The sequence below is a fragment of the Oncorhynchus kisutch genome, linkage group LG25 (assembly GCF_002021735.2).
Source record: "Oncorhynchus kisutch isolate 150728-3 linkage group LG25, Okis_V2, whole genome shotgun sequence".
Lineage (NCBI taxonomy): Eukaryota > Metazoa > Chordata > Actinopteri > Salmoniformes > Salmonidae > Oncorhynchus > Oncorhynchus kisutch.
In genome coordinates, this window is record NC_034198.2 from 249,914 (window position 1) to 267,522 (window position 17,609).

At 39.6% G+C, this 17,609-nt stretch overlaps 1 protein-coding gene across 3 annotated transcripts in view; it reads left to right on the plus strand.

Annotated features, from left to right (window-relative positions):
* Positions 1 to 1,268: 1,268 nt before the first annotated feature.
* Positions 1,269 to 17,609, plus strand: part of LOC109869945 (cadherin-related family member 1) — a 150,570-nt gene continuing 134,229 nt past the window's right edge. For 2 of the 3 annotated variants that reach the window (XM_031805225.1, XM_031805226.1), the window contains exons 1-7: positions 1,269 to 1,576; positions 1,786 to 1,791; positions 2,161 to 2,256; positions 9,986 to 10,131; positions 10,342 to 10,392; positions 10,538 to 10,627; positions 13,409 to 13,495. In XM_031805225.1, the coding sequence (XP_031661085.1) occupies positions 1,498 to 1,576; positions 1,786 to 1,791; positions 2,161 to 2,256; positions 9,986 to 10,131; positions 10,342 to 10,392; positions 10,538 to 10,627; positions 13,409 to 13,495 (555 nt within the window). In that variant the 5' untranslated portion in view covers positions 1,269 to 1,497. The remainder of the gene's footprint in view (positions 1,577 to 1,785; positions 1,792 to 2,160; positions 2,257 to 9,985; positions 10,132 to 10,341; positions 10,393 to 10,537; positions 10,628 to 13,408; positions 13,496 to 17,609) is intronic. The other variant, XM_020460268.2, reaches the window with a different exon arrangement.

Below are 17,609 nucleotides of genomic sequence, written 5' to 3' on the forward strand. Positions count from 1 at the left end.
TGGTGCCGCTTGCTTAGTGGTGCCCCTTGCTTAGTGGTGTTGCAGACTCTGGGATCTTTCAGAACAGGTGTATATATACGGAGATCATGTGACACTTAGATTGCACACTAGTGGACTTTATTTCACGATTTCTTTTTACTTCTGAGGTTATTTGGTTGCACCAGATCTTATTTAGGGGATTCATAGCAAAGGGGGTGAATACATATGCAATCACCACTTTCACTTCACCAATTTTGACTATTTTGTCTATGTCCAGTTTGGTTCAGTAATCCACAGGCTCAAACGCAGTCACAACAGGCAGACAAAAAATCCAAATAGTATCCGTAAAGTTCGTAGAAGCATTTCAAATGATGTTTATAATCAATCTTCAGGTTGTTTCTAGTCTAAATAATCTATAATATTTCAACCAGACAATAACATTGTCAATATAAAAGGTAAACAAGAAAGGCGTGCCCTCGGTCACGCACATGAAAAAGTTCTGGGACCCTGCAGTGTCCACTCATTCAGAGTTGTCTTACTCCCTCATTTTTCAGAATACAAGCCTGAAACCATTTCTAAAGACTGGTGACATCTAGTGGAAGCCACATGAAGTGCAATTTGAGTCCTAAGCCAATGGATACTGTAATGGCATTCAATAGAAAACTACAAACATAAAAAATCCCACTTCCTGGATGGATATTTCTCAGGTTTTCGCCTGCCAATTCAGTTCTGTTATACGCACAGACATTTTTGTATACGTTTTGGAAACTTTAGAGTGTTTTCTATCCAAATCTACCAATTATATGCATATCCTAGCTTCTGGGCCTGAGTAGCAGGCAGTTTACTTTGGGCACGCTTTTCATCCGGAAGTGAAAATTGTGCCCCCTACCTTAGTGAAGTTAAATTACAGGTTGTAACTCAAGAAAATATGAAAAACGCCAAGGGGGATGAATACTTTTGTAAGGCACTGTATCCCCACAGTATTTTACTTTATTTAAGCAATTTCAATATTCATTGTAATACATTCCCACCTGCACAACTGTAGACAAATGAATTTAACATTAATTTTAATACACATTAATTACACATCAATCATGCATGAATCAAGATGATGAATTACATATCAATTAAGAAATATGTATTCTTGATGTAATAGATATCTATATATTAAATACACATGAGCTAATTTTCTCATCACATTAATCAATGTCTTTTTAGCCTTTTAGTGTTTTTCAGTTCAGCACCTTCTGGGCAAGGCTCTCAGAGTGAACACTCCCAGACCCCAAGCCCCTCTCTTGCTGACCTGCCCCCTGCCCGACAATCGGCGATAAATGGCCTGATTGGAGAGAAGGGGGGTCTATATGCGTCTCCGGGGTTAAGACGTGTTATTGGATTAGTATGTGGGCATCTGCCTAAGCCTTCCTTCTCTAGTTCCCCGTAAAACACCTTGAAGGACACCTCGTGTACAAAACTAACTGTAGTATATACCTCCACAATCTCTTTTCTTGGTGTGCTTTCATGGCTTTGCTCTCTAGGATGAAGAATGTCAAGAAGTTACATTTTTCACTGCTTCTTGTATTAGTGCATGTTTGCTTTGGTAAGTCTACCTTTTTCTTTTTGCTTCATGTATACCTGAATGGCAACTCAATTAAGCTTTGTTCTGATTGGTAATGGTTTTCAATTGTACTAGAGGGCTTTGAGAGATGGCTAGCATTTTCATAATCATACACTGTAGAGCTAAGAACCTGTTTTTCCTGTTCTGTATTTAATGCTTGCCTTTCCTCCCGTCACCTGCTTACCTGCTAGTTGAAAGTGAGTGCAATATCTTATGATTTAATAGAAGTAGTTGGATATTGTTTGAAACGCCCAAGTGAATTTGAAGAATGTAAAATTACACCACAGTACCATCCTGTGAATACTGTATGTATATGGAAAAATATATATATTTTAATTACCTTTGATGGCGTGGGTAAAAGTCAAGAAAAGTGTGTATATTTTTGGGCTGGTTGACGTAACTGCACCTGTAATCCCAGTGAAGGGATAGAGAAAGCAGAGGGGGTTAGTACAATATACCCTGCTCTGTTTATCTGACAGCCACAGCCAGTGATAAAATGTCATTAGGGGGAATTAGCGGTACAGTATAACAACAAATGGATTAGAGTCTTGGTCTATCTCTTCTAGCACAAGCAGACTACGCCCCATTTTTCTATGATAATGGGCCCTACAGTAGCAACGGAAACCTGGCACTCTTCAGTCTGACAGAGGACACTCCTGTCGGTAAGACCTGACCCTAACCCCCACAAAAATGGCCTAATAACCTGAAATCAACTCTATATATGGTTTGATGTTACTAACATGGTAATTTAGCAAAAAAATAAGTAATACATGCTCACATGCCCCTATCAATTCCATTGATCGTTAGCCCGTCGTGGCTAAAGTTAGATGACGTTTGCAATGGCTGTTTAAATAAAATCAAGCAATGGATTTCAGTTTCTCCTTGCCCATAGGCAACTTTCAAGGTGAGGAACATGGCAATAAAATAACATTTTGGTCAACCAGTCACTGGCAGGTAGATACAAAAAAGAAGAAATGAAAAAAGAGAAAATGATACCAACAAAACACACACACACAAAAAAAAAATGCTTGGTTATGTTTCTAAAACAATACATGTATTACTAGTAAGAAGAAACTAATGTGGTATATTGAATAATATGTATTTTTCATGACGAGTAATTTATGAGTAATTTATCACATTTATCAAAATATCACAGATGAGACAAACATTTTCACCTGCTCCTTTAAGGGCAGGAGGTTACCATGATAGTGTGACTTAAGTCATGTTTGTGCTTGTGCGATTGAGTCTGATTAGTAGAAGCATTGTCTTCTCTTCCCTAGCAGTTGAAACTCAAACATAGAAAAACAACCTAGCTTGTGAAGAAAAGTAGACTCTCATTTCAAGTTATTTAGACCAAATTTTAGGCCTGTGCGCAGTGTCTAAAAAATGTATCTTTGACTTGGCTCTTCCTGTGCTCACAGCCCCCAGCTAGACAGTGTTGTAGTACGAGGTGGGATAGACTATATAGGATTCGTAGTTCTTTGATGTATTTACCAGCTATGAAACAAAATGGCAGAAATACTTTGAAAACAGGTACTGGAGCATTTATTCTACTATACATGTGATCACACTTGACTATTTTTAGTCAACAATTGAAACTGGTCGCTTTCTCGTGACTTTCTTTTACAAAATAACTATGAATTAACATTATTTTCAATTAACTGGCAACATTACAATAAGGTATAGGACTCATTGGATTACGAAGAACAATAGCAGGTCTATTTCTTAACTTATTCCTGTAAATTCAATGTGAGGGTCACTTCATGAGCTATCTTTTCAATGAACTGTTTGGGCAGAAGAAGCTGAGTCCCATGCCACTGATAAACATTGCGCACTGCACGGGTCCTCTCCGGAATGGATGTCGTGCCTGATCGTACAAATCCACAGTTTTGATGTCAAACACCAAATTGTTCACCTCGCAAAGGAATCATATGCAGAGAAGAGGATCAGAATCTACCACGATCTGAATGCCGAACTGCTAAACAGAGGGCAACCTACAACGAGGTGAGATCCCAGCTACGCAATCTAAACCTGAGATCCCGGTAAAACTCATCTTGACCTTACGAAATACAACACACACGTTTTCCACTGCAAAGGATTCAGTGGAATTCTTCGAGAAGCACATCAAGCCCAACACAAAAGGGGATGAGCCGACAGATCTAGGCTAACGCCAATTTGACTGTCTCAATATTCAGGTATGCTATCCACCCACAATCATGCAGCCTAGCCTATGGCTGTGATGTGACCCTTAGCATAAGACAATGATGAGGACACCCCCTCAATTGGGGAAAAGGAACACAATATTATCATTTCTGAAAATTTGACTTTGTTATTATTATATTGCCCGTGGTGCAGGATATTTAGACAATGATGACTCCACACCAACTAATGAACAATGGACAATGTACACTGAGTGTACAAAACATTAGGAACACCTGTTCTTTCCATGATATAGACTGACCAGGTGAATCCAGATGAAGGCCTTATTTATATCACCTGTTATATCCACTTCAATCAGTAAAGATGGGAAGGAGACAGGTTAAAGAATAACATCCAGCCAACTTAACACAACTGTTTGAAGCATTGGAGTCAACATAGGTCAGCATCCATCCCTGTTGAACACTTTTGACACCTTGTAGAGTCCATATCCCGACGAATTGAGGCTGTTCTGAAGGCAAAAGGGGTTGAAACTCAAAATTAGGAGAGGTTCCTAATGTTTTACACACTCAATGTATTGACACGCTATACAGACTGGAGTTGCTTCCTTGAGGGGCTACTGTCATACCCTGATCTGTTTCACCTGTCTTTGTGCTTGTCTCCACCCCCATCCAGGTGTTGCCCATCTTCCCCATTATCCCCAGTGCATTTACACCTGTGTTCTCTGTTTGTCTGTTGCCAGTTCGTCTTGTCAAGCGTACCAACATGTTTTTTTCTGTGCTCCTGTGTTCCTAGTCTCTGTTTTTTAGCCCTCCCGGTTCCAACCTTTTCTGCCTGCCCTGACACTGAGTCCTCCTGCCTGACCATTCAGCCTGTCCTGACCTCGAGCCTGCCCCCTGGTACCTTTCGGACTCTGACCTGGTTTTTGAACTTCTGCCTGTCCTCAACCTTCCTATTGCCTGCCCCTTGTCTTTTAATAAATATCAGAGACTCAAACCATTTGTCTCCTTTGTCTGCATCTGGGTCTCGCCCTGTGTCGTTATAGCTACAGCGCATTGCATCCCTATGGGATAAACTGTTCAGGATAGATCGCCAATCCCATATAGGCTACCACACAATTGAATTTTTTTCTTCCTGCTGACATTTTGTGTGCCACTCAGGTTACACTCCTGAATTTATCTCCCAGGGTTGACTTGGCCTACTGGCAATGATTTAATTATTGTGAAGATCTAGATTATAGACTGCATTTTTGCTTAATAAAAATTGAGGCTACATTATGTTTAAGGTCATTTAGATCATATTGCTAATAATAATGAGGATAATGGAACAAGAGCTATGGCTCCCACAGCCATTCCATTGACAGTTTAGGCTTGCATTGATGTTATAGTCGTCCTATTTGTTTTTCCTTTTCTCTTCTTTTTTTCTTCATCACCCACCTTAATTCCTCAAGTCTGCAAACTTAACTTTAAAGGTGGATGACGGGTGCATGTGGGTTCTGCTTTTTGTTTCACATCCATGGGCTTATTAACAGTAAAGAGTTTAACAGTTTAAATAATTCATAATACTTTTTTTACCATGGCAATACTAGCTATTCCCTATTGGAAGTTGAAAGGCCTAAACTTCTTTATTAAATGTTCCAACTGTCCTGATAACCTAGCAAGAAGCCATGTTCATATAGCAATGCTCCAAGAAACACACCTGCTCCAAAAGGACTCCCATAGAATAGAGAACCATTTGTACAAACTGGCTGCTTTTTCCATCAGCCTCAAACAAAACTAAAGGTGTAATCATAATGATACATAAGAAACTCAGAATTACCATATTGGGAAAAGGCGAAGACCAAGAAGGCAGAAACAATTTCCTCAAATGTATCCATAATGGAAAGAAAATTGCCTTTATTTACCCCTTGACACTTACCAGTAAACGGGTGTGATCATTCTACAGTGGTCCCTGCAGCGTATGCTCAAACCGGTGCGATTAGAACGCTTCAGCGTTTGAGTTGGCCACACTGTTTTTTCAAGGAAACATTTTGCACAAACGTAGTTCTTACAAAGTATTGTCCTGAACGTGACGAGTTTGTTTTTAGATGCAATTTTCAGACATTCAACAGAAACGGCAACACAATCATCCAAACTGGAAAATGTAGGGTGCATTAGTCCTAGCGCTAACTGAGGAAAGATTGATGTAACACAAGGTTATATTATCTAACTCTCGGCTGACAGAAGCCACAATTTGAAATAGCTAATAGCAATTACTATTTACAATTCACCACATCACGAGTGAGGTCACCATTGATCAAAATAATTGAGTAAAACACTTCCTAAAAATGAAAAGTAATCATACGATGGATAGTTTCTGAGAAAAACTATGTTCTTTTTTTCTTTGAATCAAACAAAGATTAGAAGAGGAGATGAGATGAGTTTTGTCACAAATTTCTTAACAAACTTTAGTTTCAGCAAGTCGGTTAGGACATCTACTTTGTGCATGACACAAGTAATTTTTCCAACTATTGTTTACAGACAGAATATTTCACTTATAATTCACTGTATCACAATTCCAGTGGGTCAGAAGTTAACATACAATAAGTTGACTGTGCCTTTAAACAGCTTGGAAAATTCCAGAAAATGATGTCATGGCTTTTCAGCTGTGCTAACATAATTGCAAAAGGGTTTTGTAATGATCAATTAGCCTTTTAAAATGATAAACTTGGATTAGCTAACACAATGTGCCATTGGATTACAGGAGAGATGGTTGCTGATAATGGGCCTCTGTACGCCTATGTAGATATTCCATTTAAAAAAAAGTTAGTTTCCAGCTATAATAGTCAATTACAACATTAACAATGTCTACACTGTATTTCTGATCAATTTAATGTTATTTTAATGGACAAAAAATGTGCTTTTCTTTCAAAAACATTTCTAAGTGACCCGAAACTTTTGAATGGTAGTGTAATTCTATGTAATCCAATGGCACCTTCTATGCAAACAGGCATAAATCATTCTCACAAATCGATTTCATACTATTATCTACACCTCTATTTTCTTTCATAAGGGAACAATTTGGAATTTCCCATATGATTGATGAGGATTTCCATATGGCAAATGTACGGTCCCTTACTAGATGCCCACGAGTGTTATTAAAATATGCCGACGGCCTCGGACATTTGGTTTCCGTTTTATAACATTTTACATTTTTTATCATTTTTCCGCCGTACCAGAAAATTCCACCAGATAGCTGCTTTTTGCAAATGGACAAAACACCACCAAAGTGACATGGTTATTTCTCCTAAACTGAAAAGAGTTCGAAGACAAAACTCAGTGAGCACGGGTTGGGGCAAATGGGCTTTTAGCCCAGAAACAAGATGGCATTGAGGCCTCCATTCTTTTTGAGTTGAGGCCCATTTTCTGGGATTAAAGGTCAAAAACGGTAATAGGGCACTAATTTGTCAAGTGTCATACTGAACCTACGGTGTCAGGAAAAAGACAACAGCCATTTATCTATCGTTATTTAAAATTGTGCAATGTACAATTGGTGAAAGAAATGTTGTTGTTTTTTCCAGTTCCAGTTGCGGCATGTTCAGACGAATCTGTTCAGGAGAGTTTCGGAGTTCTGTGATTTCTGTGATTTTCTGAACTCACACAGTCAATGGGGAGTGACACAAAGTGAGGCTTATACGTAGACACACAGGCATACAATAGTTACCTGCGTTCAAACTATCAAAGAACCGTCAGACCTAAATCTCTGAAACTTTGTATACATGTTCTAGAGCCTAATTCGATAGTACACAGTGAGTTATGTGGCTCTATTAGGTTCTCAGGCTGAGAAACAGCCTCGTATATTTGCAATGACTTCAATTCATTTTGACCATCAGGAAAATGACGACATTTAGAAAAGTCCCAGAGTAACAAGACTAGGTGCATTGAAACCATCTCGGCCCATAGAAACGGACCCTAAAGTTTCTGTCCGATAGCTCATTCAGGGACACCGTAGCAACACCCGGGAAAAGTGGATTTTCAGCAATAATTAAGGTCGCTGCTCACGCTCCGAATGACCTATCGAGCCGAAACTCGGGATTCAGGGTCACCTCAGCTAGGCCTACACACAATGTCAGAACTGGACCCGAAGCTAGAACGTAACTACATGTTTTAAAGTTTTTAAAACTTAATAGCGTTGTGAATTTTGGGCCTGCTCTAAAATATGTGATTTTTGGCTTCTAAACGAATTGGACAAAGTGGGTTTGGTGTCAGTATGTACCAGTTTGGTGTCAGAATGATATCTTATTGACTGATGTACGCTGACTTGGTGGCTGACTTTGTCCATTTTGCAATAAGTTTAAAAAGTGCTGAACCATTACCAAAATGACAGACTGAAATCAACACTAAAAGTGTTGGCCAATGGCATCACCGTAGTTTCTAGGCCGTGCCGAGTTCATGGAGATGCCCCACTTGACCGTAGCTCGCTCTGTCTGACTGCAGCGACCGTGCAAATAACAGGCCCATAACGAAGCCTGACCTAAATTTGAGGTGCTTTTGGGTGACCGCGGCAGAACCGTTAAGGCTAGAAGCATAATTCAACCAGAGGAACGTTCCTAAGGACCTCCCAATCTCTACAAGCCTAACCTTGACCGTGTGGAATTAACCCTTAACAGTGAAAGTAGAAAAAAAAGAAAAATAAAGAAAAGAAAGCACTTTTTTAGAGGGTGTTGAATATTTCTAAAATTGTAGATTTTCTTAATTTGACCCTTGGGTCTTGACTTTGTGACCATTTGCAATATGAAAATCTACGGCAGAGCGCACTTGCCATCTTTGGGATTTTTATTGTATGACACTTGGCATTTGCCATATGCCACTTGCCATATAGTTTGGATGAACTGCTGTCCGTTTGAGTGATATTTATGATTGAGTATATGCTTCTATTGGCTAGTCTCCCTTGCCCTTTTAATACGATCAAAGTTCCTTGTGTTGTCAGGGAGCAACTGCCTTTTTTTTAAAAGACAAAGAAGAATATTGTTACTGAATGCAGCTTGTGTGTGCTTTGTGCTCCCTCACCCTGTTCAAATTATCAAAATAAATAATGCTGGTTAGTGGAACTGGACTGGTGTCTCATGGCCCTGTGTCTTCCATGGTGGAATTAGAACCCTTCTTTTACGGAGTAAATCAAAGCACAAGAGAATGTGAGATGTTATCGATAATAAATCAATTGGTTTCATGCATTTGTCTCTGTGTGTGTGTGTGTGTGTCTAAACGTGATTGTATTTCGTCATATCACATACATTTGTGATATCAGACAGGTTAAGGACAACAAAGTCAAGATATTGGAGTGGCCATCATAGTCCTGACCTCAATCCTATAGAAAATGTGTGGGTAGAACTGAAAAAGAGTGTGCGAGCAAGGTCTACAAACCTGTCTCAGTTACACCTGCTCTGTCAGGGGAACTTATTTTGTGAAGCTTGTGGAAAGCTACCCGAAATGTTTGACCCAAGTTCAACAATTTATAGGCAATGCTACCAAATAGTAATTGAGTGAATCTTAACTTCTGACCCATGTGATGGAATGTGATGAAATAAATCAAAGCTGAAGTAAATCATTCTCTCTCCTATTATTCTGACATTTCACATTCTTAAAATAAAGTGGTGATCCTAACTGACCTAAGACAGTGAATTGTGAAAAACTGAGTTTAAAAGTATTTGGCTAAGGTGTATGTAAACTTCCGACTTCAACTGTACATAGAACAGAAAATACTGTCAATTGTTGGCACGAGCTGCCTACATTGTAGATCTGCAACATTTCACTATCCGCTGTGCTTCCAGTATAGTACTGTACATTCTAGAAAATACCGCATGTTGCTGTAGTCGTGTGTTCCAGTAAAATGTTGTAAATGTTCTGTAAATCTACAGTAATTTACTGGGTTCTTTGCTGCCAGTAATTTACTGTAAAATGTACAGGATTTGTTTTACAGTATGTATGACAACTATTTTGAGGGGGGAAAAGCCAATGAGATGAGCCAATAACATGCTTTTACTGGGATGACATTTTTGACAATTATTGTTTTAGACTTTTCCCCCCAAAACGGTGGACCTTCCTCCTCTTCCTCCCTACCAGTGCCTAAGACTTGACTTTATCTACAGAAACAAACCTATCCAATTCCCCAAGTGTTTGTCAGTTTTTTTTCTACAACCACAGTTTAGATTGAGAATGTAGTGTGTTATGAAATTATTATACATTTGCTCCTCAGGCACAGAGATCTATGCTCTCAATGGCACCGACCCGGAAGGCCAAGAGGTGAGGTATGGGTTGAGCTTTGAACCCGGTGCCAAAGAATACTTCAGAGTGGAGCCCAAGTCTGGAAACATAACTCTGGTGGAACAACTGGACAGAGAGGTATACCTACCCTGCCGCCCCATCAACATATAGCATATACAGTTTGATTGTTTTCTGATTGGTTCATATGAAATATATTATATATGAGTATAATATATATATCCTAGTCTGATGAGCAGCTTTCATTCACATTCAGTGGCCTCAATGTCTTGAATTTAGTTTTCATATACTACTGTATTTTGAGAGATGTTATTTTCTCTGCCACTAAAGATTTTAGATTCTATTGAAGTTCTTGTCAGTATCACAGATGGCAGAAGTAAGGTAAGCATATGCAGTTATGCTTGGTTTAAATACGTAAACCAAATGAAATATAATACAAAATATATATATATTATAGACATAAAAATTAAATTATCTGTCAATCATGAATAATATATCACTGAATTCCCTGTCTCTCTTGTTGCAGGTCACTGAAAAGGTCACAGTGTTTGTCATGGATGCCAATGATGAACGACCAGTGTTCAAAAACCTGCCCTCCTTTTTGGATGTTCCAGAGGTAAGACATTGTGGCTTTCAAATAAAAAAATGTTTTAATTTCAGTGTTTTTAAAACTTCTTAGAGCTAGGCGTCTAGCGGGACAACTTCCTTAAAAACTGCAGGGCGCGCAATTCAAATAAATAATTATAAATATTATGGATTTGAAACATTTATGTACATTTAAGTGTATTTTATATCAGCTTAAAGCTTAAATTCTTGTTAATCTAACTGCACTGCCCGATTTACAGTAGCTATTACAGCGAAAACATGCCATGCGATTGTTTGAGGACTGCACCCCACATCAAAATATTTTTCCACCGGCACAGGTTTCATACATTCACATATAACAATTAAATATTCACTTACTTTCTAAAAATCTTCTTCTGATTTGTCATCCAAATGGTCCCAGCTATAACATGTAGTGTCATTTTGTTAGATAAAATTATTCTTTATATCCCAAAAAGTCTGTTTAATTGGCGCCATCGATTTGAGTAATCCACTCGTTCAACATGCAGAGGAAGGAATCTAAATATCTACCCATAAACTTTGTTTCAACAAGCCAAAATATGTTTCTATTTCCTACTCAGATACCATAAAAAGTAATCAAACTATAATATTTATTTCTTGAAAAAAGTATGTTCAATAGGAAACCGATTTTAGCAGGTGCATAATGTCTTCATGACGCACGCAAACATGAATTTTCAGATGCATTTTCTCCTACCATATCTATTGTGTTATATTATCCTACATCATTTTAACATTTCTACAAACTTCAAAGTGTTTTCTTTCCAATGGCACTAAATATATGCATATCCTGGCTTCAGGGCCTGAGCTACAGTCAGTTAACTTTGGGTACGTCCTTCAGACAGGAAGTGGAGAAAAAAGGGGCCTAGCCCTATTCATTAAAATACAACAGTCGGTATACAATGCTTCCCAAAAAGGAATTTGCAAAGCTATACTGCACTGGACATGATGTCCAGGTTTTTGGGTTATGCTGTACAGAAAGACAAGATCTCCCTGCTTTAAAAAAACTGCATAGATCAGCATAAGCTGGCCAACCGCATATGCTGGTGACTAGTGCTTGTTTTTCTGGTGATGAGCTTTTCGCTGTATTTTTGCTGGTGATCAGCTTTCACTGTTTTTGCTGGTGACCAGCATAAAGTCATATTATGCTTGCTTGCAAAGTGATATTTAATTCCTATTGGAATCCAGGCAAAGTGGGGATATCCAACAATTGTAATGGGTCCAACTAACAGATTGGATTAGTTTTAAAAAATTGATGTTATGTATCTTTGTGTAGCATAAGATCGGACCCTTTTTTTCCATTTTCACCTAAAATTAAATACCCAAATCTAACTGCCTGTAGCTCAGGACCTAAAGTAAGGATATGCATATTCTTGATACCATTTGAAAGGAAACACTTTGAAGTTTGTGGAAATGTGAATTTAATGTAGGACAAAATAACACATTAGATCTTGTAAAATATAATACAAACAAAAAACATGCGTTATCAATTTATTTATTTATTTATTATTTTATTTTATTTTATAGTTCCATCATCTTTGAAATGCAAGAGAAAGACCATATATTACGATAGGATTAAGAGGTGTAATCTACATTTTGTCCACAAGATGGCAACTGTGTGCAAAGTTTCAGACCGTTCATGCTGGTCAACCAGCATAACCAGCTAGACCATGCTGTTCAGGCCTGCTGGACCATGCTGGTCAGAAAAGCTTGAAATGTATGTTGGTCCATGTTTTTTTTTTCAAGCAGTGCTTATAGGGAGCATAATAGGAAGTCCAGACCTTGTACAAATCTCATTATAGAACACATATATGTTTTCCTGTTGGCTAATATAATTTCATTTAGAAAAATGAATGCAATAACATATTACAAAAAAAATCACATCCATTGATGCTATACTTTCCTTATATTAGCTAACAGGCAAACGTCCATGGGCTTCAGAAAGTATAGCTGTCTTAGCTGATGACAAGATGTCACTTCTTCCCTATTGCGTCAATGTAACAGGGTTATATTGGTGATTCCCCTTGCCACTTTATTGTTAAGCCAATGGGGTTTTGGTTTGAGTTTGTCTTGCCTTCACCTACTCAACATGGCATCTTATTGGCTGGTTTGCGTAGCTTGCTTACGAGGGGGGATGTTCCAGTTAGAATCATCCCAGTGAACAAGCACCAAACCAGCGGTAAGTTGTTGGTTGCAAAGCACTGATTTTTATACTCTCAAGTGATGATTTAAATGTACAATTTATATCAAATTGTTTGTAAATGTTATTCGAACATCACACATAAGATGCAGCGGTTTATAATATTTGTTGTGCATTTTGTTGTAGAGAATTCCCACCAGTACTAGCTAGCAACTTACTGTGTCTGGTGGGGGGGGGGGTTCATATATTTTGTACAGTGCGTGAGTGCAGAGTTGGATGGTGAGACGTGCATTGCATGACGTGCAATTTTGTTCCGTTCCTATCAGAATAAATCTACTGGTGCTACATGTTGGAGTTCCGTGTCGATGACTGATTGTACACAACGCAAGAAGAGTACTGTTACATCAAGTCCAACTAGAAGTAATTATATCGACCATTGTTACGTTCATGGTCATTTGAATGGGTGTCAGTTCACATGAAAACTGCAAAATCCTAGAGAAAGTCTAACCAGCGGAAAAGGTTCTCCCCCAAATGAGGTTAAACCAAAACAGCGATCACTCTACTCTAGCCTATTCAATTTGTGCTACATGTCATGCTCTACATTCTCTTCTATGTGGTTTTCCCTACTTTTCCTAGAACTCTGAATGTGGGAGCAGTATCTACAAAGTGCTGGCTGTGGATCGGGATACAGGCTCTGGAGGCTCGATCACCTTCTATCTACAGGTACTGTAACATCTGGCTGGGATAAACCCCTTTAACCAGTGCCCACCCAGGAGGTCATTGCAGGTCTGCCCTCAGGCCTAGATTCAATCAGATCAGGTGTTAACCGGCCATAGCCGAATCCCACATAGTTGATGTTTTGTTGGTTTCAGGGGTGTAACTTTGTTGGAGCTATCAAATTGGTGATCAGCTGCTCTTAATCATTGTCAGTAAGCCACACCCATCCTACTTGCGTTAGAAGTTAAGAACGAGAATGTGTAGGCTATATATAAACAATTACCCTCAAATAAAAGAATTATGATTTCTATCTGCCTAATCAAGGTGTAGATTATATCTCACATTCCAATGTTTGAACTTGTAAACAAGGCTGCATGGAATTTATCTTAACTTATCATGATGCCAATGACAATGCCCATAATGACAAAGTGAAAACATGTTTTTAGAAATTTTGCAAAGGTATTGGAAATGAAATACAGAAAAATCTAATTTACATAAGTATTCACACCCTTGAATTTGTAGAATAACCTTTGGTAGGGATTACTGGTGTGAGTCTTTCTAGGTAAATCTCTAAGAGCTTTCTACACCTAGATCGGGGAACATTCGCCCATTATTCTTTAAAAAATTATTCAAGCTCTATCAAATTGGTTGTTGATCATTGCTAGACAACCAATATCAGGTCTTGCCATAGATTTTCAAGTACATTTAAGTCAAACTGTAACAAGGCCACTCAGGAACATTCACTGTCTTCTTGGTAAGCAACTCCAATGCATATTTGGCCTTGTGTTTTAGATTATTGTCCTGCTGAAAGGTGAATTCCTCTCCCAGTGTCTGGTGGGATGCAGCCTAAAGTAGGGTTTCTCCTAGGACTGCCTGTGTTTAGCTCCATTCTGTTTGTTTTTCATCCTGGAAAAACTCCACAGTCCTTAACAATTACAAGCTTACCTATAACATGATGCAGCTGCTACTATGCTTGACAATATGGAGAGTGGTACGTAGTCATTTGTTGTATTGAATTTGCCCCAAACATGAAGTGCCTTCAGAAAGTATTCACACCCCTACTTTTTGATGTTGTTGTCTTACAGCCTGAATTTAAAATGGATTACATTTAGATTGTATGTCACACCCTGACCATAGTTTACTTTGTATATTTCTATGTTTTGGTTGGTCAGGGTGTGAGCTGAGTGGGCATTCTATGTTTCATGTCTAGTTTGTCTATTTCTATGTCTGGCCTGATATGGTTCTCAATCAGAGGCAGGTGTTAGTCATTGTCTCTGATTGGGAACCATATTTAGGTAGCCTGGGTTTCACTGTGTGTTTGTGGGTGATTGTTCCTGTCTCTGTGTTTGCACCAGATAGGACTGTTTCGGTTTCGTTACATTCATTTACGTTCTTTGTTTTGTAGTGTTTGTATTGATTCGTGTTTTTACGTTTGTTTATTAAACATGGATCGCAATCTACACGCCGCATTTTGGTTCGACTCTCCTTCACCACAAGAGAATCGTTACAAACACTATTTAGCATGTGCATCAGATGCAAATCAACCAGCAAGGTGCAGCAAAAATAAGTACCAACGCTTGATAAATAATGCATAAACTATTATAAAGGATTATTTGCACGGAGAAATATTTGTGGATATATATCCATTTAAAAAAATAACAACAATACTTGTTTGTTTAGAGGATTTTGTATAATTCTGCAGTCAGAGAAAAAATGTTTTCCCTTACAATAAAAACATCACAGTGATCCATTTGATCACCTTAATTTGTAGATTTGATTAGTAATAGAGTAATAGTAATTAATAAAGCCCAGTTACAGCTTCTTTTGTAAAAGTAGAATCGAAAAAGGTAATAATAATATAACCAGCACAGGTAAAATTATCAAATCAAATGTTATTTGTCACATACACATGGTTAGCATATGTTAATGTGAGTGAAGCTAAATGGTTGTGCTTCTAGTTCTGACCATGCAGTAATAACTAACAAGTAATCTAACAATTTCACAACAACTACCTAATACACACAAATCTAAAGGAATGAATATGTACATAAAAATATATGGATGAGCGATGGCCGAACGGCATAGGCAAGATGCAGTAGAAGGTATAGAGTACAGTATATACATATGAGATGAGTAATGTAGGGTATGTAAACATTATATAAAGTGGCATTGTTAAAGTGGCTAGTGATACATTTATTACATCCAAATTTCCATTACTAACAGTCTGATGGCCTTGAGATAGAAGCTGTTTTTCAGTCTCTCGGTCCCTGCTTTGATGCACCTGTACTGACCTGGCCTTCTGGATGATAGCAGGGTGAACAGGCAGTGGTTCGGGTGGTTGTTGTCCTTGATGATCTTTTTGGCCTGCCTGTGACATCGGGTGGTGTAGGTGTCCTGGAGGGCAGGTAGTTGGCCCCCGGTGATGCATTGTGCAGTGCTCACTACCCTCTGGAGAGCCTTACGGTTGTGGATGGAGCAGTTGCCGTACCAGGCGGTGATACAACCCGACAGGATGCTCTCAATTGTGCATCTGTAGAAGTTTGTGTGTTTTTGGTGACAAGCCAAATTTCTTCCGCCTCCTGAGGTGGAAGAGGCGCTGCTGTGCCTTCTTCACCACGCTGTCTGTGTGGGTGGACCATTTCAGTTTGTCCGTGATGTGTACGCCGAAGAACTTAAAACTTTCCACCTTCTCCACTACTGTCCCGTTGATGTGGATAGGGAGGTGCACCCTCTGCTGTTTCATGAATTCCACCATCATCAAATCAAATCAAATCACATTTATTTATATAGCCCTTCGTACATCAGCTGATATCTCAAAGTGCTGTACAGAAACCCAGCCTAAAACCCCAAACAGCAAGCAATGCAGGTGTAGAAGCACGGTGGCTAGGAAAAACTCCCTAGAAAGGCCAAAACCTAGGAAGAAACCTAGAGAGGAACCAGGCTATGTGGGGTGGCCAGTCCTCTTCTGGCTGTGCCGGGTGGAGATTGTAACAGAACGTGGCCAAGATGTTCAAATGTTCATAAATGACCAGCATGGTCGTATAATAATAAGGCAGAACAGTTGAAACTGGAGCAGCAGCACGGCCAGGTGGACTGGGGACAGCAAGGAGTCATCATGTCAGGTAATCCTGGGGCATGGTCCTAGGGCTCAGGTCCTCCGAGAGAGAGAAAGAAAGAGAGAAGGAGAGAATTAGAGAACGCACACTTAGATTTACACAGGACACCGAATAGGACAGGAGAAGTACTCCAGATATAACAAACTGACCCTAGCCCCCCGACACATAAACTACTGCAGCATAAATACTGGAGGCTGAGACAGGAGGGGTCAGGAGACACTGTGGACCCATCCGAGGACACCCCCGGACAGGGCCAAACAGGAAGGATATAACCCCACCCACTTTGCCAAAGCACAGCCCCCACACCACTAGAGGGATATCTTCAACCACCAGCGACATCATCTCTGTTGTTTTGTTGACATTGAGTGTGAGGTTATTTTCCTGACACCACACTCTGAGGGCCCTCACCTCCTCCCGGTAGGTTGTCTCGTCATTGTTGTAATCAAGCCTACCACTGTGGTGTCGTCTGCAAACTTGATGATTGAGTTGGAGGCGTGCATGGCCACACAGTCATTGGTGAACAACACTGGCACCCTTGTGGGGCCCCAGTGTTGAGGATCAGCGGGGTGGAGATGTTTTTTCTTACCCTCACCACCTGGGTGCGGCCCGTCAGGAAGTCCAGGACCCAGTTGCACAGGGTGGGGTCGAGACCCAGGGTCTCGAGCTTAATGACGAGTTTGGAGGGTACTATGGTGTTAAATGCTGAGCTGTAGTCGATGAAAAGCATTCTCACATAGGTATTCCTCTTGTCCAGATGGGTGAGGGCAGTGTGCAGTGTAATTGCGATTGCTTCATCTGTGGAACTATTGGGGTGGTAAGCAAATTGGAGTGGGTCTGGGGTATCAGGTAGGGTGGAGGTGATATGGTCCTTGACTAGTCTCTCAAAGCACTTCATGATCACAGAAGTGAGTGCTATGGGGCGATTGTCATTTACCTCAGTTACCTTAGCTTTCTTGGGAACAGGAACAAAGGAAAAATGGTGGCCCTCTTGAAGCATGTGGGAA